Source organism: Asterias amurensis, chromosome 21 (assembly GCF_032118995.1).
Source record: "Asterias amurensis chromosome 21, ASM3211899v1".
NCBI lineage: Eukaryota > Metazoa > Echinodermata > Asteroidea > Forcipulatida > Asteriidae > Asterias > Asterias amurensis.
Genome location: NC_092668.1, coordinates 5,244,825 through 5,271,032, shown reverse-complemented (window position 1 = coordinate 5,271,032; position 26,208 = coordinate 5,244,825). Strand labels below are relative to the sequence as shown.

The 26,208-nt window shown below is 37.9% G+C and overlaps 2 protein-coding genes across 3 annotated transcripts; both read left to right on the top strand.

The window, feature by feature from the left end:
* Positions 1-1,255: 1,255 nt before the first annotated feature.
* Positions 1,256-10,339, top strand: LOC139953033 (biogenesis of lysosome-related organelles complex 1 subunit 2-like). 2 transcript variants are annotated; one of them, XM_071952424.1, is made up of 5 exons: positions 1,256-1,402; positions 6,074-6,193; positions 6,999-7,118; positions 7,809-7,913; positions 9,115-10,339. In XM_071952424.1, the coding sequence occupies exons 1-5, from the start codon at positions 1,339-1,341 to the stop codon at positions 9,144-9,146; spliced, it is 441 nt and encodes a 146-aa protein (XP_071808525.1). In that variant the 5' UTR covers positions 1,256-1,338; the 3' UTR covers positions 9,147-10,339. The 2 variants fall into 2 exon arrangements, with proteins under 2 accessions (XP_071808525.1, XP_071808524.1); XM_071952423.1 differs by having other exon boundaries at positions 6,071-6,193.
* Positions 10,340-11,067: 728 nt separating this feature from the next.
* On the top strand, positions 11,068-25,360 carry LOC139952974 (uncharacterized). The gene is made up of 8 exons (XM_071952325.1): positions 11,068-11,167; positions 15,022-15,153; positions 15,603-15,838; positions 16,195-16,348; positions 19,656-19,737; positions 20,114-20,330; positions 21,676-21,850; positions 22,384-25,360. Exons 2-8 carry the CDS (start codon positions 15,037-15,039, stop codon positions 23,614-23,616), a joined length of 2,214 nt encoding a protein of 737 aa, XP_071808426.1. The 5' UTR covers positions 11,068-11,167; positions 15,022-15,036; the 3' UTR covers positions 23,617-25,360.
* Positions 25,361-26,208: the final 848 nt, after the last annotated feature.

Below are 26,208 nucleotides of genomic sequence, written 5' to 3'. Positions count from 1 at the left end.
TGTGTGCCAAGGGTGTTTTTTTTTCTTTCATTATTATCTCTTAACTTCGACAACCGATTGAGCTCAAATTTTCACAGGTTGGTTATTTTATGCATTTTGTTGAAATACACCAACTATGAAGACTAGTCTTCGACAAATACCAATAGTGTCCGGTGTCTTTAAATCCATGACGATGCAGAAATGTAGCGGTAGTCATAGCTGTTGCTGCAAATTCGAATACAACTGTCTGTACAGGCTCAAACCAAACGGTGTACCCGTATCGCAAAACGGCTAATGTGGACATTGGCAGGTTCGAGTAGCGACTGATTATAGTCATTCCATGGTTACCAACGCATGCAATGCATCCTGGGTACCAGGCAAGATCGCCAAAATAATGGTCGACTTAAGTCCCTCACTCGAATTTGACCTATGACATATGTGTGTGACTCTTCTTGGTAGTTATGGGCAGCCAACTAAATGCATAGGCACTCACAAACATCAAAATGTTTAGTCACAGTGAAGGTTGACAGTGTTGGAACGGCAATGCTTACGCTCGCTCGCGTGCTCTTTTTCAGTACCAGTATTTGTTTCTGGTTGTTAAGGAACTGCTTTGATTGGTCATGGCTTAATCAATCATTCTATATTCTGTATGATTGTAGAGTGTAGAGTCTTTTGAAGTTATAATGCTTCCGCTCGCTTGCTCTGTTTCAGTACAGTGTTTGTTTCTGGTTAAGGAACTGCTTTGATTGGTCAGGGCTTATTCAATCATTCTGTATTCTGTATGTGTAGAGTCTTTTGAAGTTATAAGGATGTTAAATTGCCCTTTTTACTAGTTAGACAAATTACATGTACATTACTTTGTGCGTTAGCCATTGTAACACCTAATTCATTAGACAGTTTTAATTTACTTTTTAGTTTATGTTTTTTAAGGGTAAATTACCTCTGAAGTTGACCATTTGTTTTTGGTAGGATAGAATCTTTGTAATTGATGTTCAATTTATTCATATGTTTTTTTCTTCAATTGTGTACTGTAACAATAAATAACCATGTAGAATTATTACAACAATAAAAAAAATGAGAATTTTCAAGAGTATTCGTGTACTTTTCTCTCCCTTGATTTTTCTTGTTTTGGACACCTTTTGTTCACCACTATTATACTATAAAGTTGGGAGAGTTTTTAGGGGTAAAAAATTCGTTGTGGGAGCGTCTTCTGTTGAAAATTTGTTGAGTTAAAACTAACCAACAGAGGGCGCACTTTATTTTTCTGCCACAAAAAAAAAAGTAATTTCCGCTGTCACACACGCTCTATAAAATTATTACTTCATTTAGCGATAAATATAATGACCGGTCTTGCATAACATGGAGAAGCAGAGCAGCGCCATTGCGGATAGTTCTACTGGGGATGAGATGAACTTAACACGAGGTAAATACATTCACATGTTCAAACCACAACAATATTTTCGTAACTGTATTGTCATTATTAAAAAGACATTATTTGACTGATTTGTTGTTGCCTTCCAAAATGCAAGTTGTTGGATCAAAAGTGCAGTCTGCCAAGGTCACGGTGCAGTGTGGCTATCCACCACCAGCAGAATGTTTGTATCTGTCCTTCGCCACCATTCAATGAAATGTTTTGTTAATTACATTTTCATTACTTTGACCAGTCCTCCATGCTTAGTTAGGGGAACAGTCAGTGCGCACCGTGCGGAAAAGTCCTTTATTTCATTTGCAGCATATGCAAGACAGTCGCAGTTTTGCATATATTATAATGAGCTTGGAGGGCACATTTTCAAAAAATCATATCGTGAAAACCCAGCCATGTAAAAATACAACAACGTAACAGTATGAACGAGGAATGCTTAATTGTAATGACAAAAACCATAGGAGAATTTTTAATTGTTCAGAAATAAGGAATTTCGGACTATAAAAATGATTATCGTTGTACAAAAATAACGGTCTCCGAAAAAGTCCCTTTTGTAGCATTTAACGAAATCGTGCAGACAAACCTTAATCATGTGTGTTCAGGTACATTATTCATCTACTCAACCGCTACTGTCGTTGTTTCTGAATCCACTCGAAACAGTCGGGGGCACCCTAAGTATCCGTCGCCGTCAGAGCGAACTTTCTCTGTAAAAAAATCCGCCATTACTCAATGGTATAATGTGAGCCCGAACGTGATTGGTCAGAATGTGCATCAAGCGTGCCAACTGACTAATCAGCTTCTACGTAACAAAACGCAAGGCACCTTTGGTTTGGCATGATTCCTTGCTCATGTCATGCAATCACGGGGGCTTGTTTTGACAACAAAGGGGTGCCAGACTATTATTCATTAGTATGGTGTTTGGCCGGGTTTAGCTTCAGTTATTATCTGATCTGCATCTTCACGTCTACGAAACCAAAACTGGCATAAACGCAACGGATAATTGCTATTCTGTGCCAAAATATGATGGCCTTCCAACCCAATGCTATGAATCCAAGTATATTTGAGTTTTAAAAAGAAATCCCTCTTTGTATTATATTGATTAAAATAAAATTAAAAAGGGTTCAAAACTCATTTGTTGTTTTCTTTTAACCAATGAAATGTTCAATTCCTGACCCTGGCCTTCTCCCTATTTATTAACTGTGAAATCTCAACTAAAAGCTGGAAAGTTTGGTCAGCTTCAAATTAAATATATTCAATATACAACACACAATAATAAACCAGATGACAAATCTTTTAACTTTGTTAATTTTACAAAACATTTATTTTAAAGTCCCTGTCAGCTGCTTACATAAAATAACAACGACATTATGATGCGTTTCTGCACACACGACAAGTTGAAAAAACTTGAGTGACCACTGCAAAATACAAATTAAAAATTACTTGGGAAAGTACCTTGGTATATTAATATAAATTAAACAGAAATATCAGTTTTGTTCAGTTTACAAAAATATCTTGTGAGGGAGTCTCCTAGTGAAATTTATTACTCGACTAGTCGGGCCTCGGAGTCGCAACTTTTACACTAGTTTTCGATGCCCAAGATGCCTTACGACATATTGTTTGGCACAGGCGCAATGTATTAAAGTTAACGCTGAATGGATTGAAAGATTATGTAACTGGTGAAAAACAATCAGATTGTGTTCCGTAAAGTAAATTAAGACCCTTTTCAAAACCGCGGCTGCGGCATTGGATTCGGCTTCAGGCTCTGTCATGTCTGACACCCCACGGGGCATAAGCAAAGCATGCGCAATTGTTAAAACAACCACGGGGCCAAGCTAGCCTAAGCCAAATCCAAAGTCAAAGCCGTGGTCTCGCAAAGGGCCTTTCGCTGTTGTGAATGGTCGCAAGCAATACAATAGCACTCTGCACTTATGACATCACTTTTGCTTGAAATACCCCGGTGTCAGACAAACATTCCACTAATTTAGCAATCACGCCAAACGCACCATATGGCACTTGTATGAAGTAGTAAGTAGTTACGCGAGTAAACATATAGTGGACAAGTATGTGTGCATATGTTGTTAGTAAAATTTTGTACGCTTGTCTGAGATCCATGTACTAAACTTGATTTTAGCATTTAGTGCGGAGTGCTATTGGTTCACAAGCAGGTACATGTAGTTACGACTATGCAGTGGCACGATAACTGAGTAGTTGAAAAATGTTTGCAACTCGACTAAGCAATCAACAGTCCCGACTTCAACAGTAGTCGCCCTATGTAGTCGTTCAGGCTCGGGTCTCCCCGTCACTTTAAACCGTGAAAGATTTTCAGAGAGCTGGGACTGTAAAAGGAACACAAAGAAAGCAAATAGAGTTAAAAACATGCCCAAGAAGACCAAAATGTTTCAGAAACACTTTACACAGAGCAGAAAACTGACATGGACTACAGTTAGTACCAATAAATTGCAATCCCCCAGTGAAATATTTTTGCTGTGTGAAATTAAAGTTAGACATGTTTGACCGTTCCCTTTTTGATTAAGAGTTAACCAAGACTTGAATCAATAGGATTTAACCCAGTATGAACTAGCAAAAAGTATTGACCACCTGATCAAATTGAAACTCAATCAATAATTATTGTATTATTTATTTTCTCAACAACGTGTCCACAAATATTGAATATACTTTCAGGTAATTAAAAAAAATATTCTTTTTTGAATAGTAATATACATGTAAAATAGAACTTAGATTCGAATCATAGAAATAGAAGACCTATACTCTTAGTCTTACTCTACACATTTAAAACAGTCTCAACCACCACGAAGAAAACCCATAACAATTCCATATTTCAATCCTGCATCAAACTGCCATGTTTTGTTATTATTGATGGAAATAATTTTTGATATTATTCTTTTTTTTTTTCATGAGAAATTTTATTTCTTCATGATTTATTTTTCACAACGATCGTCATCAAACAATCATGATAAAAAAAGAACGCTGTACGAACAGTACACAAACCAAAGCCTTTTCTTACATGATGACGTCACGTAAGCTAAAACGAAGCGGCACAAACAATGATTTTTGCACATTTTTGGCACTGAAAAAAAATATCAACGGCAAAACCTGCAGAAGTGTATGTGGTACCAAACGAAAGAACTATCCTTTGTCTATCAGAATATGGGTCCGTTTGTCTCAATCGTGCTCGAAACAGTCGGGGGCACCCTAAGTGTAAAGCCTATCAACAAAAAGTGTAAAACTTCAACCACATTTCAGACGAAGATTCACATGTATTTGGTCTCGAAAATCCGGTAAAAATGGATTTTTTTTACGAGGAAAATGTTCAAGAAACTTACCACTCCATGCTTGACCCAACACTGCCCTCTTGCTGGGACCTGTAGCCAATTTTGCACATCGTCTCCGAGTTCTCGCGCTGTCACGCGAAATCTCGAAGGGTCCGAGTGCGCCGCGCGACTGCAAATGAAACCTGGAAAATATGCTAATTATCTCGCACTCTGCGCGCGGACTGGGAAGTAAAACAGCCAGTAAACAAGATAGTTACAATAGTCATTGAGCATGACGAGATAGCCCACCTTGTTGAGCTGTTTAATGGCTCCGCTTTTTTAAAGTTTTAACATCGGTCTCATCACTCAGTGATGAGACTGATGTTAAAAGCGGAGCCATTAACAGCTCAACAAGGTGGGCTAGATGAGTGACATTGACAACTTTTATCATGTTTATAATTTTAAGAATGGACTCAATCAAATCGCGAATAGCAAAATATCAAGAGAGGGCGCTGTTGAACCCACACAAAGATATAAGAGATGCGTGTGCGAGTCCTGCATGACCGCATGGCAAACTGCCCCACAGCCTTCCCACGACGCATTGCGGTTCTGAATCGCGATAAACCTTAATGGAGGAAGGAAATAGAATTTAGAAGTTAGAAGGAGTTCGAACGAAGAGACATCAAAAGCCAAACCCGTGGTACCACCGCGATAATTTAACGACACCTCTTAGTCTTAATCATCCACGTAGACCTAATAATAACATGCAAACAATAGGTGACCTGGCGTCTGTGAGTTTGCGCGTGCGCACTTGGTTTTTCGGACACCAAAACGAAAAACACAATTGAATACCAACCACCCCTGTGTGAATACCCAAGTTTTGAATCACTGTTAATGACAGGAAAGTCATAAAACATGTAAAAATATACTGTGACATTTCCATGATTCCATGAAAACACCACAAACGGTAGATGAAGAAGTCAGTCACAACTCACCTTCTACAACTCCAATTTTCATGTGAAAAATAACCAAAGGAACTGGGGAAAAAAATGTGGGAAAAGATCTAGGAGACCTCCTGCAGGACGGCCGATTACACCGCGATTAGATCTCTTTGTACAAAACATGTGGTACCGCCACTCTGCATTGTTGCCTGCATGTGAAGATGACTCATTGGAGACAAGAATTGTGAAAATACACAGTTTTCGCATGCGTAGTGTGTTTTCTTTGTCTTTCATGGATGCGCAAATGGATCAAACGATTGACAGAGGCATTGTCAGTTTTTGTTTTTTTACTTTGCGGTTTGTCGAGCCGTTCCAACTCTTTCTCTTCCTTCCTCCATGCCTTAAGTAAGCTGAATACAAATCTAAATAAACAAACTCTTTTACCTCTGATTTAGCAGACAGTTCTGGAATTGGTGTTGAGACTGGAACGGAGGCTACCGAACCTGACCATGATATTGCTGAACTGACACGAGATATGTTTAATAAGATGACTGCATACATCCGAGGAGATCTAGCAAGTAGGTTTGACAGGGTTTTAGTTTGTTCTACAGTATGTAGCCTTTGTTTAATGACTGTAAGCTCAAAAACTTCCTTGGAAACGAGCAATGGAGAGCTGATTGATAGTTTAAAAACATTGTGAGAAACGTCTCCCCCTGAAAGTGAAGTAATGCTTTTGAAAAAGAGGTAATTTCTCGCTCAAATATTAAAAGACTTCAAGTCTGAAACCTTTTTAAGGCACCTGAACTGAAAACACACAAATTTGTGAAATAAGGCTTATTTTTCTTCCGGTAACGCCTTGCACTTGACCAATTTTCACAGGTTTGTTATTTTATGTAAATGATACACTAAGTGTGAAACTGGTCTTTGACAATGACCAAAGGCGTTCAGTGCCTTTAAAGTCGAACTACAGCTTTGGTTTTTGTATCCGTTTGATAATCATATAGGATACATGTGTCCTGTCAGATAGGCCTATGTACAATAAACTAATCTGTGAAAATTTCAGCTCAAAAGGTGGAAGTGTTTTGAGATAACGGTTGAAAATCTGGAAGGTATAGTCCATGCAGGAACACTACTCTGTAATTGGAATACACAACCTGAGAATGGTTTCATGCCGAAACCTTGCTCAGATTGAAATGTTTTTTCCTCTCTCTAAAACCATGGAGGGAATGGTTTTTCAAAGCTACAGTGCTTCTTAGCAAGTAAATTTTTATAAACTCATTAATTTTTGGAGTTATTACCAAAAGGTATTCTCCCCTAGGTAAGGTCATAGATGTGTCTTTCAATTTAGTACTCCTTTGACATGGTGTTTTTTGTTAAATATAGCAACAGCAGAAGATTACAAGCTCCTTGAAGACATGAACAGAATAACGTCTAAGAAGTATGAAGATATGAAGCAAACAGCATGTGAGATCTCCAGCGCTATGAAGACTTTGGATGAAAAATGTAAGAATGATAAAACAGCTTTCATTAATTTTAAAGAGTGGCTCTCAAGAAGGTGAAATTTCAGTTTTTTATCCACTCATTTTACAATAGATAGATTCCTAATGAAAATGCGAACAAATTTTCAAGTCTCTATGAGTACTACTAACCTGGCGTTAAAATGGTGTAAAATGCATAAAATTTGTGTTTGATACCCTTCAAGTCCATTTTTTGTCAAAAAAAATAAATAAAAATACTTGACAATGCTTGATGACGTTACATTTCAAATATTATGATCTGTACATTTTTGTGCAGTGGATTTACAGTTCGTTCTTGAATTGTGATGGTATTCAATTAAAATGTCTTTGAATTAGACCTTTTGACTGGTGCCAAAGTTCCTCTTTGGAATGAAACAGACCAATTTGTTTGTCTTGTCCATGGGTCATGTTTCAAATTTCGCTCTGAAAGAGTATCAAAACAAGGCATTTTACAGTGTTTTACACCATTCTAACATTTTCAGTTGGAGACTGTTTTCCACACTTTTATGTGGACTCTTATCTATTGTAAACTGAGTGCAGCAAAAACTAAATTTCACATTGGAGCCCCTTTTTACAACAACGGACAAATATTGCTTTGAGATTAAAAAGATTAAGATTTAAAGATTTTGTTGATTCAAGAAGGAAGTAATTGGTATTTTCTCTTTGGTCTTAACAGATAAAAATCTTGAGCCGTACTTGGCTCAAGTTGATCAAATTGAAGAGAGTGTCCTCAGTTTAGAGCATGCGGCTCTAAGACTTGATGCCTATGCTAGACGACTAGGTAATGTATATTGTCTTTCATTTTGTTTCACTGAGTACTACATGTAATACAGATTTGGAGCACTAGCAGACTACACTTCTGTTACAAAACTTTCTATACAAATTACTTGAGAAAGGAAATATTATGATGGTAGGCCTATTGAACATTCAAATTTCACAGTTTAAATGTTTTACTTATTTATATTAATTGAATTGTACAGGATGCAGTAGCTTTTGCAGTTTTTATGCAATTAGTTAGTATTTAAAGGACCAGGGGTCAATTTCACAAAGAGTTAGGACTCGTCTTATCTCGAGTTAGGACAAGTAACTCGTCTGAACTTAGGATTAATCTTAAGTTCCGCATGCTACAGTGCAGGGTTAAGATTAGTCTTAAGTTAGGAAGAGTTTTGTGAAAGCGACGGCTGGACACTAGTTATTGGTAATTACTCAAAATAATTGTTAGCATAAAAACTTACTTGGTAACAAGCAACTGAGAGCTGTTGATAGCACAAAATAATGTGAGAAACGGCTTCCTCTGAAGTAACGTAGTTTTCGAGAAAGCCACTAAAATATTTGGATTTGATTTTGAGAGACCTCAGATTTAGATTTCGCAATTTCGACGACCAATTGAGTTCAAATTTTCACAGGTTTTTTGTTTTATGCATTTATGTTGAGATACACCAAGTGAGAAGACTGGTCTTTGACAATTACCAATAGTGCCCACTGTCTTTAAGTGTTACCACTACAAATAATGTTCTCAAATTTTAATAGATTTATAGCAATAATTATTGTATTTTTACTCTCTGTATATATTCATCCGCAATTCGGCTTTTTGGCCGCCATGTTTGCATATTTAATAAACCAATAATAATAATAATAGCTACCTTCCTTGTTTTATGCAGGATTGATAAGGATAAAAACGTTCTTTGATATCAGTCTGAAAGCTTACTTTATTTGAAGTCCGTGCTAAAACAAATTTTTTTTCCTTCATCATATTTCTCTCTCAAATGCAGCAATATTTAAGACACTGTATGATGCTGATAATTGTTTTTTTTTTTAATGTTTTGTTTTGACCCACACAACGAACTAATTCCAATTTTTTACAGGTTTGTATTCAATGCTGTAGTTGATCTCACAAAATATGAACACTGTCTGCGACTACTTGTCAGCTCGACCAATCATGTTCAATTTCTCTAAGACATTTTGTCTGTTCTCATCCACAGAAGCCAAATTCAAGCATCTTGAGAAAAGGTGAGAATGAGGTTGGGGAAGATAATCAGCTCCTTGGCTGCAGAAGGATGTCTACAAGAAAAGCATTGTCTGATTATTTTATTGATCTCTGAACTTGCCCTTGCTGAGGGAAATGAAACAGCAGTAGGACCTTGTCAAGTTTTAATTTAAAGGCACTAGACACTATTGGTAAATTATTACTCAAATAATTGTTTGCATTAAAACTCACTTGATAACAAATACTGGAGAGCTGTTGATAGTATAAAACATTGTGAGAAACGGCTCCCTCTAAAGTGTCATATTTTTGAGAAAGAGGTAATTTCTCACTCAAAGTTAAAAGACTTCAGCTGAAGCCTTTTTTATGCATCTGAAGGCACCCAAATTTGTACCAAAGTGTTTTTTTATTTTATTGTTTTCTTGCAACTTCGATGGCCAATTTAGTCAAAATTGTCACAGTTTTGTCTTTGTATACATGTTAGTCACATCCCGGAATTTGGATTAGCAATCTTATTAGCTTGATATAACCATCGGTTGTTTTGGGTCAAAACACTCTGAAAGAGTTTCAAATCAAAACACATTGACCATTATACTTTGTCGATGAAAGAAACTATACATTTATTTACAAGTCTTACTATTGTTACAATACAATACCCGGTACTTAATATATGAACAAGGGCAACGAGTGAGGATACTGGTTTTTGACAATAATACCAAAGGTGTCCAGTGCCTTTAAAGGAATTAAAAGTTACATAAAATTACTTCATAGATATAAAAATAAAAGTCCATCAAATAGGAAAACTAGTAGCTCTCAAGGTATTTTCCTACATACAAGGTGGTTAACCTGTGGGTAAACCTGTGCAAATATTGGAACATTTAAATTAAAAAGGGGAATTATATCATGGGAAGGGGGGTCCAAACCAATCCAACTCGCAACCTATTTTCATGTATAGCGTACGTGCCTGTTTGTTCATGGAAGCATTGGTGGTGGCCATTCAGAATTTCTAATGAAAGTTCCCTTTGAAAAATGATTAGATGTCCTTCCCCACAAAGATGAAATTTCTGTCCAGAAAAAGCAGTTCAACATTGTGTGAAATTTTGTTAAAGAAAACATGTGAACATGTGTATGAGTTGTTAAAATTTAATTTATGTAAATTTTGTTGTAAATAATAACTGTTCATTATTGTTTATATACTGGTAAATAAAAATGTTAAGAACATGAAATCCAAATTTTACCTACTTTTGTTTCCCTTTTTGTAAAACAAAACAAGAAAAAAACACCCAAAAGAGATACAGTAATCAAGATACACCCACCCTCCCCATTGCTCTTGACCCCTGTGACCCCTCTCCCTGGAAACTTCAGGTTGAGAAAATAGAGTGCACTCTTCCTGTGTTGATCTTTGTATTTATGCTGAGGTATGTTGGATCATAAATTATAATTTATTCCTCCATGGTTGGATGTGTTACTTCCTGGTAGAAGTCCAAGAGCACGTGGTAAATCGGACTCTGTCCCTGGATGTTCCATTGAGGAAATAGGAAATCCGACCGCCAACAACTTAGTGTGAAAGGCCAGTTCAAGAATTCCCAAGGTAAAACAACTTGTATCTTGTAGGGATTTACCGTACCCGCCCGCATTTTTCCCTCAAAACTGCCATCCTTCTGCTACTAGTGATAGGTTTTTTTATTTTTTTTAATTTTTTTTTTTTATTAATAGATTGAAAAAAAAAAAAAAAAAGCACAACGACAAAGGCAATATTTTGATGTAAAACCAAAAAATTTCGACCAGCCCTCAAACACATCATGGCGAGCTGTATTCTGATGGCGCCCTCTTTTCTCCGGCCGGAAGAAAGATTTTGCTCGGGCCCTTCAAACTTACCGTGAACCCGTCATTTTACGTCACCGGTAGTGAAGGCCGTATTTGCATAAATTAGTATCAAATTAACATAGAGCATGCGCTTGCGCAGTGCGTCGTTTTGCTTCCAACCAAAAAACGACGATTGATTGTGGTGATTTTGCACAACCCAAACGGCACTGAGCTGACTGAGGACGGTAAGAAAATTCATCTTTTTCATACAATAAGAATTGAAAATGATACTGATACTCGTGTAGCAAAAGCTGTGACTATTTGTGGTTAATTTGGTATGCGGTGTAATGGTGTAGTTGATTTAATTAAACGAACAATTTAAAAGTTAAAAGTGGGATCGAAGAGTTTAGTTTAGTTGGCAGTGAGATTTTGCTCTACCGGCATGACCGGTACACATGGCTCTACTACACGCACTGCCTACATTTTTGTCACCAATCTTGTGTATATTGTGACATTTTTACACGACATAAATTAACGTTTTCCCGCATGATTTGTGTAATGTTTTGTTGTATTTTCAATGTATTTTATAATGAAATGTAATCTTCATCAGTACGTAAAGCTCATTCTTCAGTTGTCCAATGTCGTACCATTTTTGGTCCGTCTAGTGTAGTTTTGTATTTGTACTCCGTTGATGGCGGACGTGCAGTTTCGCTACTCGGATATGGCAGCGGCCGCCTCCACCATGACACAACATGGACAATTCGATGTGTTGTTGTTTTAACTTGTTTGTTTACCCCATTATGCTATTTAAAGACACTGGACACTATTTATAATAGTTGCGATAACGTAACCCTCCTCCCGACGGCGGCCGTCGGGAGGAGGGTTACGTTATCGCAACTATAACTATATTTATAATTGCCAAAGACCAGTCTTCTCACTTGGTGCATCCTTACTTCTATTCTAGAAACAGTTTAAAGACAGTGGACACTATTGCATTGGTAATTGTCAAAGACTAGCCTTCACAGCTGGTGTATTTCAACATGCATAAAATAACAAACCTGTGAAAAATTGAGCTCAGTCGGTCATCGAAGTTGCAATATAATAATGAAAGGAAAAAAAACCTTGTCACACGAAGTTGTGTGCATTTAAATGGTTGATTTCGAGACCTCAAGTTCTAAATCTGAGAGGTCTCGAAATCAAATTCGTGGAAAATTACTTCTTTCTCAAAAACTATGGCACTTCAGAGGGAGCCGTTTCTCACAATGTTTTATACAATCAACCTCTCCCCATTACTCGTCACCAAGAAAGGTTTTATGCCAATAATTATTTTGAGTAATTACCAATAGTATCCACTGGCTTTAAGGCTCCCTCACGGGGGAGCCTTATAGTTTCTAGAATATAGAATAAGATAAGAAGCAGTGTATCCTAACATGTAATAACAAACCTGTGATTGTGAAAACTTGAGCTCAATTATTTAAATATTGGTCTGGTCATCGAAGTTGTGACATAAATTATGAAAGAAAAAACACCCTTACCACACAAAGTTGTGTGTTTTCAGATGCTTGATTTCGAGACCTCAAAATCCAATTCTGAGGTCTCAAAATTAAATTTGTTGAAAATTACCTTTTTCTCAAAAACTACACTTTGTTACTTCAGGCACTTCACCATGTGGCCCCCCACGTTTGCAATTGTCAAAGTGTCTATTTATAAATGTATTTTTTCTGTTTGTTTTTTTTTAACAAAAGGGCATATTATGAAAGGGAATAGCGGCCATTTAATAAAAGGCACTGGACACCTTTGGTAATTGTTAAAGGGCAGTCTGCCTACTTTCGGTAGTGTATTTCAACACACGGCATTGTGGCAGGACGGCTTTGTAGAGACCTGCTGGTCACCTGTTCCTCCTCGCCACTCACCATGCTCACACTGGCTTTTTTAGCTATTTTGCTTCTTTGAATCTAAAAACATTTGTATGCCAGTGTTACATGTAAGTCTAATAAAACTAAAGCTAAACACAAAATAACAACCTGTATAATTGGTCGTCAAAGTTGTGAGATAAAAAAAAATTGAAGAAAAATTACTCTTGTCACACAAAGTTGTGTGCTTTACATGTAGTTAGGATGCTTGCTTTTGAGACCTCAAAATTTAATTCAAAGGTCTCGAAATCAAATTCAAATATTTTAATTGAAAGTTTAACTTTCTCAAAAACTGCGTTACTTCAGATCAGAGGGAACCGTTTTTTCCTAATGTTTTATACTACATTGTATCAACAGCTTTTCATTGATAGTTAACAATTAAGTTTTTATGCTAACAATTATTTTGAGTAATTATAAATAGTGCCCAGTGCCTTTGAGTGATGTGTGGCTGGATGGGGAACCCGGGGGAGGCAGACACGAGTATGTACTTGTACGATTTCATGTCATTGTAAAACAATTTCTCTTGCACAGCCCACCCACGGTTAAAGCACCCATTACATTTGCTGGTACAGGTTATTTCAAAGCATCAGTTTAGTTTGACATCCATTTGAAGTTTGTTAATTCAAAGCTCTACATGTATGTGTACATGTACCTTTGCCTTGGCCCCGAGCAAACCTATTGCAAATGGAGTTGCCTAGTCATGCACAAATCTTTTGATAATTCATGAGCCAGTGCTTGATGGCCTTTTGGATACAAAGAGGTATTGTTGCTCCTCCTGTGAGTGTGACTGAAGGCTGTTTTTGAAAGTAGGTCAAAAGTGGAAAATAATAGACCTACATGTATGCTTTGCTTGGTAAAAAATTATGTGCCATACTGCAGGCATCGAGTACAACCCGGGGCATCAGCCATGCCAGCAGCAATCGCAGTGATGCCCCGTGCTTTTTGTTATGGTGCCATGTCCAAGGTTTCATACTTTCTGTACGAATTAACATTTTCCTCAAAGAGTGCCCCCAAGCCTGCTAAATTAGAAGGAAATGGCTGAGCCCCTTTATGAGCGAAGTTCAAGGCCTGAAACTGATCTTTGTTTTTTAACGATTGCTTCAATGAGTGAATCATTTGACAGTAAGCAAGATTCAGTGTCGTTTTTACTGATGTGTGCATGTAAAATCCGCACACTACATTGTATATGATACAAATTGCTCTTTCATTGTTAAAACTACCATAGGATTCTGGCTAGGTGGCCAGTGTAATTTGTTTTCTATTTGAGGTAGTTCAGTCCTGGCACGCAATTCGAAGAAATTTGGTTGACACAAATATCCTTCTGGGTAATGCCGTCATGGCATGCAGTGTAAACTGAAATTTTGTAAAGGTTTTCACTGTCGTTAAATAGAAATATTTATTACGGCTAGCAAAGGTTACCATTTGCTGTACTAACCCTTTCCCTTTCCACAGGCAAATCACACAGATGCTAGCAAAGATTAGCTTTATACTTTGTATGCATCTTATGTAAGAATTTGAATAATACTAACTGTTTGCATCTGAAAAATTGTCTTTACTATGTGTCTGTTTTGCAGACATGCAATTTATAAAGTATGGATAATCGTAATTTTACAGAAAAGGAAATACGTACGGGCTGGTGCTGCATACCTATTTTATTTATGCAGTGAAATTTTCATTTAACAAAGCAGGAAATTCTTGAAAGCATAACATTGGAAAACTTTGGGCGATAGGGGAAAAGGAAAGATGCACCATGTAAATGAAAGAATTTCACAAAATACAATGACACTCACTGGGGCGCTGTACTCTGTTTTTTCCCCCTGAAAATGTTGACATCTGTTGTCGAACTAGTGTGACTGCAGAAAAACTTGTGAAAAAAGAAATCGAAAAACAAAATGTTCAGCTCCCAAGTTTCTGGGCCTAGTAGGCTTACTATAGACATTTGAGTCAACATGGTCAATGTACACTACGGCATGTACTGTATGTGTATGTACATGTACATTGTACATTGTAGCTGTTTGCAAATATTGGCAAAACCAAAGATTCAACTTATCTTACCAAGTTAAAAAAATATCTTGTTATTGGAAAAAAAAAAAAATTCTTTCTTTGATTCTTAATGTTTTCCCTGTTCAGTAGAGCCATGGGCGTGTTTAACTCGTCTCATCCTTGTTTGTTTTTGTTTACTCTAGTTGCCTGCCTCTGCAATGGATTGTGGGAGAGAGCAGCTTCTTAGCGATGTTAAACGCAAGGTAGTCTGTATACAAGATGCCATTGCTAGCATCTCAGAAAAACAGGAGAAGTTGTACCACAGTGCTGTAGGGGTGAGTGAAGCTATAAGGGAAGACTGGGGGCTGCATAATAGTATTTGTGACAGGCTCCACAAAAATGAGTCGCTTGTTGCACAACACACTTTCCAGTATGGCTATTGAGCGAGGGGAGGGTGAAAACAAAAATTGCTGTGCTTTTTTGCTTCTTTTGGATCTTTATTTTTATATTTTCTGAAAAGATAACACCTATTATTGTTTGATCGCTAAGTGAATAAAACATGTACTTCCTGTTCATCTCCTGTGTATACATAAATGGTTGCTGTTTTTGTTAAGCCGGCTGTTTCCCAAGTGTTTCCCAAAATAGACTGTAGTCTATTTGGCTGGTGATCTTAATCTGCCATTCTGGTATACAAAGTTTAAGCTAAAGGCAGCTCTACATGTATGATTACCTTTGATCAAGCTCTTAATAGTGTTTTGGTGTTTTGGTCTTTCTTTCCAACTAGGTCAAGTCTGACATTCATACAGCCATCTCCCGTCAGCTTGAAACTCTCCGTAATCGAGAGGTTTGGCTTCTTGATCAAGTTGAAGCAATCCTTCGCATCCAAGACCAACTCTTGCAGGAGCATCTGGTGTGCTTGATGCACGAGCTCGGAGGACTTCAGCGTCTCGTAGAAGTTGCTCAGTGTCATGAGGAGGACAGGGAAGGATTGAATGAAGAGTTGGCTCAGACTTTATCAAAGTAAGGACTAAGCCTTGGCGACTTGTGGGACTGGTGTCATAAGTGCTATTATAACACCCCATACAAATATTCTGCCATTTCATTGGTGTAGAGCGGTCATGATTTGTCTTAGTCTTACTAGACGACGGCAGCCGTGTGATAGTACATCAGTTGCGGTGTGATAGTCTGATGACTATCACACGGCGTGCAGTTACCTAGATGTATTTTTACCCACCTCGAACCCAATCAGTTATGCATCTGTGTATCTGAAATTAACTTTCTCTCGCTTCATTCAGCATCTGTCAAAATCTTCATTACGAATTTAAATTTTGATCATCCTGGATCCTTTCTTGTTTGTGTTATTTATCATTTTGTAGGCTTGGTTTGCTCAATCTTCAGCCAATTGAAGTTACAGCGATCAACTTTACGGCAGATATGGCTAGTCTTCGAAGAGCTCTTCATGACTTTGGAGAGATTGATGCGAAGCGACCTCGTTGGAGCCAAAACTTGGATGTGGGGCTCTCCTCAAAGGTATATGAGGTAGATGGTGGAAAAGTTAATGGGTGCTAAAACCTTTTTTTTTTTTTGAGGTGGGGATGATCTTCCCGTCAAGGTGACTCAACAAACCCCCTGCAAGATGATATCAACACCAAGCTGGCAACAGTCAATCACTCTCATGTTGACTCAAAGATGCTATGTCAGATTTTTGCCCCAAACATTAAGAAATACATTTTTTTGAGTGAATGGTATATCAAAGAGTATCCCCCGCTCTAACGAAAAAAAAGTTTACCTTTTACTTTTAATGATCAGGAACCATGACAAAAATTTAAAACGTTTCTTATAAAACACATAAGAATTGGTCACGTGATATATTGTCGGGATCCCGACAAAAACTAATTTTGAGCACTTTATTTCACTGCTACTAATAATTGGCGGACTTTTTCGAGCAATGGCTCAAATGAAAGCTTGTAACTTTCTCGACCCCCCATCAAAATACCTATTGAATTTTAAATCAAAATTTTTGGGACAAATCGGCCAATGCTTTATATGATTCAAGATATACTCTTAGAATCTCAATGATCGGAATGAACAAATAGATAATGAAGTATGTATGGTAGTTAATAAGGAAATAGATCCATTTTTAAACTTGATGCTGACATTCTTTGTCATGTCATTGTTAATGTGCCATTTTATTCAAGTTATTTTCATCGACATCATTGTGTCATTGAACGAACAAGTGGCACTTGCACAAAGTCCGACCTTCTGATCTTCATTGTATGTTTATTTTTTGATCGGGTGATCATGTTTGGTTTTGCATTTGGGGCAGAGTTCAAACAACTATCAGTATTTTCTTTTAGAATTTAAACAAAAGTATCTTCTAGTTCCTGATATATAAAAACAGCCAGTGGGCTCAATTTACTCGGTCCTCACCGGTCTCATGCAAGACCTCTGGGAGGGGCTGATGAGCTTGTACACATTTTGTTCAGGATGTCGACACAGGCAGGAAGATTAATCCGTAATGGAAAACACAATCTGAGAGACCTTACTCGTCAGCAATGATGGGAACGATTGTACTGTCGCACAACCACCAGTAGTTTACAAACACACACGAATTGATAAAGCATGGAGGTTCTATATCCATAAACGATCTTTTAAAACCATGGTTCCAAGACGAATGCTGCAATCGAGCCCTGCTTTTTAGTACAAGGCAAAAAATGAAATATTTATTTGTAATGGATCGTAGACATAATTATGCTACATTTTAGTATTGACAGTGGAACCTTTCTTAAAACAGGAAGAGGTCATCGGTTTGGGGTGGTGGGGGGGGGGGGGGGGTGGTTATTAGGTGCGGTACGGTCTTATCTTCGTGTATTCCATGGTACACATGTACCTTGGCCCATCCCAGGGTCCCTAGATGAGGTGCTGGGATCGAGTGATCGGACTAGATCACTCGACTGTTTCAGGGCTATTGTTGAAACTACAACTCGCGAGGTGATCCTCGGTGCATTTTGTTTTCACGAGGTGAAGCTGAGGGAAAATGGAATGGTCTGTGGGAGTCGTACCGTAAAGTTTGAACCCTAGCACAACTGAAAGCAATCAATATTTTTGTTTTAACACTCCATATTAGCCGCTTCGGAATTGCAGCTGCGCACTTCTGTTACTGCTTTTTGTTTATTAACATGTAACCTTTTGACAATACCCCCTGGTGTTGTCAAAAGGTTACGTGAAATAGACAAAATGCGTTGTCAGCAGTAAGACAGGCGCAGCTGCAATAGACCGATTCAGTAGGCTCCGCCCACGACGCACGTGTGAGCAAGAACACGTGGGGCTCTCCAATGCCTTTAATGCACAACTCTGCCGCGCCCGCCAAGCTACGCCCACGCATGTCGGACCTTAGTGTCGGACCTTCGTTGCGTTGTGATTGGTTAGAACGCAATGGGGCGGAGCTTAACGGATCGGTCTATTCCGAAGTGGCTTATTGTGTGACTACATGTAGGTCCTTCTAGGTTCCAAGAAAATGCCATTGCTATTGGTATCTACATGTAAAGCCCTGGTTGCTATGGGTGTAGTACTTTCTTTGTTGTGTGTATACATGTAGCACATCATGTTCACAAGGCTGTCTACAGTAGATAATACTGTAGACATGATAACACACTCTAAACCAATCAAAGGGAAGAATCCTTGTAAGGGGTGTTAAACAGTTGATTGAACCTCAGTATAAACACAACAATAAGGCATTGTTCTCACTATCAAAAACTTAATTCTTATTTATGTAACCAGAATAAGGACTTTTAACCTTCGTTGTTATCATAAAAAGAAGACTTTCAACCACTTAGCTGGTACCCTTATCAATTAAAGGAAAAGTATTCCTATGGTTTTTGGAACCGTTAGTTGTTTTGATCCTTACACAATAAAACTTACCTTTAAAGAAATTCATTTGAATTTTTTTTTCAAAAGGTAGCTTGTTTTTGAGACATCGCCGAATATCCGGAGCAAATATGTCCCCAAAGATAATCCTAAATGGGAATCTCATATACTCAGATTTTTGTGCCTAAAATCTTTGATCTTTTTTACAAGATAACCACACAACTTTGAAGTGAAATGTTTCTCCAAATGCTTTAAATATCACACACTGCTGTCAGCTTCTAACCAAAGGTTTTTATTACCATACATTGTAAGAGTGATTACCACACATAGACCTTCCCTTTAAAATATAACAACAGCGATAGCTGGTACCCTGAGCACAAACAGATAACAGCAGATGTTCTTTATAATGTCCTATGTAAGCAAAGATAAAGACTGTTGACACTATTGGTAATTGTCAAAGACCAGTCTTCTCACTTTGTGTATCTCAACATATACGCATAACATAACAAACCTCTTGAAATTTGAGCTCAATCGGTCGTCAAAGTTGCGAGATAATAGAAAAAATAACCTTGTCACACAAAGTTGTGTACTTTCAGATGCTTGATTTCGAGACCTCAAACTCTAAATCTGAGGTTTTGAAATCAAATTCGTGGAAGATTACTTCTTTCTCGAAAACTACGTTACTTCAGAGGGAGCCGTTTCTCACAATGTTTTATACTATCAACAGCTCCCCATTACTTGTTACCAAATAAGGTTTTATGCTAATATTTTTTCTGAGTAATTTTGTCCACTGCCTTTAAATCACAGTTACTGAAGTGTTAGGTCCGCAAAAGTGTTTTGACCCAGAATTTAGACTCTGGGAAAAACAGTGGAAATTACAGGAGGAATTTGGGGGCAATTGATTTGTTGTATTTGTTTAGTGATGATCTGTGTTTATGAAGTTATTGTATTATTTGTTTTTCCTCATCAGAATCCAGCCTTGGAGCTGTCTTACAACCCTTCTGATTGGCTCATAAGGAAGACCACACCATTCTCATCCAATCAGAGTGAAGGTACTATAAAGCTTAATCAAAAGTCTCCAAGTTGTCTAAATCTTTTAATATAATTTGCATCAGGGATAAAGAATAATATTACGATTCTCCAGTATCCACAATTTAAACTTTGTTGGTAAAATCAGGTTTGAATAAAGAAAAATTTACAGAAATGGAACTTGAACCAACGACCTCCATATTAACGTACTGACTACCAACTGAGATACCTAGCCCTACGTATGTCGGCTGTCTCCCTATTATAAGTCAACATATTTGTTTAGGGGTGCCAGTCAAAAGGACTTGCCTTGTCTTTTTATGCATTTCTTGTTTTTAAAATCACTGAACAATTTTAAAATTAAATTGCTGTAAAACATCGCTGCCCTTTTTTTCACCAAAGATGACTTTGAAATTGTCGATGACGACCAATCAGAAGCCGATATAGAGATCCTTGATGGCGTTCGACAAGAGGTGAACGAAACCGCATCTTGGCCCATTACAAACTCTGCGCCAACCTTTGAGCATATGGAAGAATTGATGAAATCACCCTGGACGGATTGGCTCGCTGATTGTGGGAATGATCGAAGTGAAGATCTCCAGGAGATTGCTTACTTCAGGTACGTGGTTATCATATTTTTATTTTTTAAGTTGGTTATTTGATCAGAGATTAATTGCTTAGAAGGTGTTACCATTGTACAGGGTTCAGTGGCTTTACGTAGGTAACTAAATTAATTGCACAGAGTGGGACCTGCAGCAGTGTAGGTTTATTGTTTACACACCTGTAAATAGAATCAATTAACTTTAAAGGAACACGTTGCCTTGGATCGGTCGAGTTGGTCTTTGAAAAGCGTTCTGTAACCGTTTGTTATAAAGTGCATATGGGTAGAAAGATGTTGTAAAAGTAGAATATAATGATCTACACAAATATGCCTCGAAATAGCGTGGTTTTCTTTTTACCTCGTCGACTAACACGTTCGGCCATTATGGCCGACCGTGTTAGTTCGCGACGTAAAAGGAAAACCGTGCAATTTTGAGTGATACTTGTGTGGATCATTATATTCTACTTTTAAAACATAATTCTAACCATATATGCATTTCATAACAAACGGTTTCAAACACTTTTTATAGACCAACTTGTCCGATCCAAGGCAACGTGTTCCTTTAATGTTTGCTATTTATAAGTTTATAATTTTACCCTTACACTGATATTTATGTGTACTCTGTACTTTCCTGAGTGCTGTGAAGATTCTGTGAAGAAAAAAAATACACAGGCACATCAGTCAGGTGGGTTCGAACTCATGACCTTTGTAATGCTAGAGCGGAAGTCTTACCATACAGTACATATAGATGACCGAGCTAGGGGCAGTTAAAATTCTATGTGATGGGAGCAGGTACCACAACGATTGATTGTTCCACATAGGGGATAAAGAGAGAACAAAAAATGTTTGTATATGAAGGACTGAATATTCGGTTAGTTAATTGATCAAACCACCTGCCATCATGCGCTTAGATGTCTTATTTTGTCTAGGTTAGACCATTGTAAATTGTAATGGGCTTCTTACGTCCGTCCCAGCAAGTCACCTTAAAAGACTCCAGAGCCTACAGAACTGGGCAGCTCCCCTAATCTACCAAGTACTTCGTAGACATGATTCCACCCCTTTGCTGCAGTCACTACATTGGCGACCTTACTCTAAGCCCATTCAATACAAGTTACGTACCACCATCATCCACTCCCAAACCATCCATCCAACCGCAAACCGCAATGCATTCCATTACAAACTGGTCTCAAAAGCCTGCCTAAGACCAACCCGCTCGATCCAAGGCAACGCATCCAATTAAAAAGAGCACACACAAAAAGAAAAACATTAAAAAGAGCACAACAACATCTTGATAAGATTAAAAAACTAACCATCGCTCATTTAGAAAATCCAATATAATTGGAACGTTTTTATAATTAAACAGTGAGGTGCCCGACGACATCCAGTCTTGGCTAGTCCGTAGTGAGCAGAGGATGGAAGATGAGGGAGTAGATGAAGAAGTAGATGAAGATGAAGACATAAATGAAGCTGAGGAGGATGACAGACTCTCCTGCCCTAAACCAACCTGTGCCTGCACTGCTGCCAAGCAAGGCCCACAGGTTTGTTAATTACAATTTTTTTTTTTTTTTTTTTTTGGGGGGGATGATTAAGCCTGGGCTAGTGTCAAAGTCGTGACTATTCATTCCTTAGATTATGTTACTACCGATATTCAACTTCTCAGTTAATCGCGCCACCACGACTAATACCAAATTAGTCGCGACTTTCTGCTTGGTGAACCAATTGTGTTGCTCACAACTATTCACGAAAACTTCATTTAGGAAACACAATCAGACGTCAGTGACACAATCCTTAAATCCTGCCAGCTCAAGTTTAACTAAAACGCCTGGGGCAAACCATATGCGGCAATGCATCTTAGTTGTGACTATTTTCGAAGTCCCAATTACTTGAGGCATGACTAGTTGAGTAGTGAATTTCATCAGTCGCCCATGCTTAGTGGGAGAATCCACAAAACTGCATGGCGTGTAGCTTATTATTTTGACCAGACCAGAATTTATATTAAAATTTATAATTTATAATTTGATTTTTAGTCATATTTTTTGTATCAATTTTTTTTTCTTTCTGCATTGTTCAGTTTTACGAAATAGAAAACCTGGCGGAGCTCCTGTGCATCAAAGACAACGCTCCGCCGAAGCCAGCCCCTAAGACAAGTTCCTTCAACTCTAGCAAGTGGCTTGCAAGATCAGAAGAAGATGTTGTGGATAACACACCTCTCCCTAACGTTGAGAAGGTTTGTCGTGCAAATGAACCTTGCAGAGATTTTTCTGAGTGTTTGTTTGATACGAATTGTTGTCAGAGTGATGGTGGAGAAAATTCTCCATGGTTAGTTTCAAACAGGGGGACATGTGAGAAATCAAAAGAAGATCAAAGCCCTTCTGAAAAATCACCAGAAATCGACTCTTGGTTGATTAAGAATAGTAGTAGCAACAGGTGTTTAGATCAGACATCTGATTGGCTTGCTTGTAATTTAAAGACCATTCCAACAACCAATGAAATGCCATCCCCCATCCATGGCTTTCTATCCGATACCTCCGATTGGCTTGTCAAGGAATCAAAAGATGAAAGTGGGTTCTCGGTAGCCAATAGCATTGAAAACTATTTTGGGCATCTTTCTAACGAGCCATCTGATTGGTTATTGCAAGAGCAACAGCATCCAACAACCACGCTGGTGTCTCCTCTGGAAAGCTTTTTCGAACAGAGATCTGAGAATGTATCTGATTGGTTGGTTCATAAGAAAAGTGAGTCCCCAAGGTGCCTTGAAGCGAAAACCTATGCAATCTCAACCCCTGCATCGTCAAAATGGCTCGCTTGTAGTGAGACAATTTCTGACAGAAGCCCCACACAAACATCGAACGCGTACCTTGAATCACGATCAGACGAGCCCTCTGATTGGATCACACAGTCCAATCAGAAGTCGGCCTCATTCTTACTGACCAATTACGACTCGCCATTGTCGGTCTATTTGAAAGAACGCTCGGAGGGGCTTTCTGATTGGTTAGTGTGTGAGAAGGAAGGGTCCCAGGTATCCACTGAAAAGTACTCAGATTGGCTACTGACAGAAAAGACAGACGCTAAATCGTCTGAAAAGCTCTGGTTGAAGTCTGGGATAGAAGATAACAAGAACTGTGTTGAAGAACTTTCCCAAATGGTTCACCAGTTCTCAATTTCGACGGCTAAGAATGAGAAACAGGCTAACCCCTGGTTGTCTAACTCCACCATGGAGTGTAATGACCCTAGTGTGAACACCAGTGACCTGTTCTCATGCTTTAATGAAAAGTTGGATGTGAAGAGATGGCTGGTGTCTTGAGGTCAAAGTTGGAGTTTGATCTTTTTACCTGGCTACTAATTGTGGTCGGTGAACTAATGAGTTGAGAAACTGATTGTCCGTCAATCATCAATGAAAAAAAAACCTTTTCAATTAGGTAAAGTGAGCCCTGCTGTAAGAAAAACTTGAAGGGGAACCAAAAGATAATTTAAAAGCCTTCGTGTGGTCATTTCCATTAGCTTTTGATGCAATTATCACTATCGGGCAATCCCAGCTATAGTTGGGGCAGTCCCAATTGTAATAACACTCCTAACTAGAGTGTTATTTCAGTCCCAACTGTAACACTCCTAACTTGAGTGTTTTTTTCAGTCCCAACTGTAACACGCCTAACTTGAGAGACAAGGCACTTAATGACCTCTATCCCAAGTCAGGAACATTAGGACGCTCTGAGCTTAACTGGACCTTCCCCCAAGTAAACCCACTCCAACCAAAACTAAACACTCCCTTTACTTTGCACATTTTGAGATCCACTCGGCCTCGAGTATAAGTAACTGGCAGCAGTAGATAATATTTGCCTTTATAAAGCCTGGTTCATACTACCTGTGAATGCGATTTTGACATCACAATACCTCAAGAGTTGAAAAAACTCCTGCAATACAATGGGTGTGAAAAGAAAATAGAGGAATATCAGAAGGAGATCAGTAGCTACAATACATTACTTTAGTGTTTATGGTTTTAATATCTTTATTTCTTTACCCGTTAATTTACTTTTTCGAAAAACTATATCTAAAAAGTTATGTTTACGTTTCTGTTCTTTCCTTATTTCATGTAGTTAATTTTTGTGTTTGAAAAGTTAAGACTATTCAATTGACATGAGTACCTCATCACCACTACTTCAATAGCTGAATCCAACCATAGGTATATGATTGTAATTGTAAACATTATTACGGTAATAGTTGATGATTTATTGGGTAAGGTTTTGTTTAGCATTTCGAAATGAATTGATAATTAAAAATGTGATAATCACTCCTCCCTAGTGAGATGAAAGCCCTGTAAATTCTATCTTTAAACTGTTTTTAAATTGTGTTAATATATAAAATTACTTTAATCTGGCTTAAAGGTGAATTACATAACAATGAGTTTTAGACAACCAGCCCGGGCAAAGTGCATCCAATTAGGTGGTCATTACTACAAAGTTTAGGGCCATGTCACACCTAACAGGCAACCAGTTTACTGGCAATAAATTACAGGAAACCAGTTTGTTCCAGGCAATCTCCAAGAAGAAAAGGCAGTCCCATTTGAATCTCCACATTTTGGGGAAATTGAAATTACTCATGTGCTGCCATAGTGGTCTTGCACTTGGATTTGTGCTGAATTGTGGTTTGCCTCCAAGTTGTCTCGAGGGACAAGGCCCTTGTGTCTTAGATTTGTTATGAATTGTGTTGCATTTAATACTTCAGGTTTGGTTCAATTATGGCACCAATGGTTTGTATACTTGCTGTGTTTAAAGTAATTATACGGGGTTATAGTGAGAATGAAACAACACAATTGAATTTTAGTCCGAAAGACTACTAAATGCAGTTCATACTTCCCATGTGGAACCTTTCCTTCTGACAAGAAAATTACATGTATACGATTATTATTTTTTTAAATTTTAATACCTTATTTTGGTTTTTACAACCCAGCTAGACCCAACTTGTTTACATTTCGATAGATTGTCCACTGTTTTTCACTTTTTTTCTCTTGACTCACACAACAGGTTAAGGCAAAAATTAATTTTAAATAACAGGCATGTTAGTTCATGTATAATAATGGTTAATCACACAAAACATGAACACTGTTTTTTTTCAGCTTAGTTGAATGTATGTATTTACAAATTTTTCGGACAGGTACTTTAGAAATCTACTTTATTGAAACTAGTGAATATATATTTTTTTTTTAAATTGCCAAGGATGTTATGCCTTACCCTGTCTAAGCTGCAAATCTGCCCATTATTGTTTTGATTGTTTGGGTTAAAACGTATGTTTTGGTGTGTAGTTTGTAAGTGGGCTAGCGCTTATGTTAATTAATATTGTCTTTGTTTGAGGTAATGCACATGTTTTGTTTTAAAACCACAAAATGAATGTCTTGAGAATTTATTTAAAGGAAATAAGTTCATAACCTAATTGAATAGAGAACTGGTCAGCTTGTTGTCGTTTGTCAAGCCATGGAGGAAGGGTCAAGGTCAAAGATGCAATAATGCTTTGCTGCAAATCCAGAAACTTGATTGTTTGTAGTAGGCCTACCGACTTCTGTATTTAAACTTGTGTAGCAGTTTCTTAAACATTGGCGGGACTGTTTTACTTAGGTGAACCCAAAGCGACCGTTTAACCCCAACAGCGCCCTCAATTTACATGAACAAAGCTCATTGTGTTTGGGCGTTACAACTTGCAACCATGAGATCCCTCCCCCAGCTGTGGGTACATTGCGAATGGCAAAGACTATAATAGCCATAACCTACTCTTTGATTTACACAAATTTTTGTTATCAAATCGGAACAAAGCGCTTCTTTGCATTGAGTGTATTGTCCGGCCCTGAACACGCACAAAATTTACTTTTCACATGTAGAATTTCTTACAAAATCCGTAATAAGTA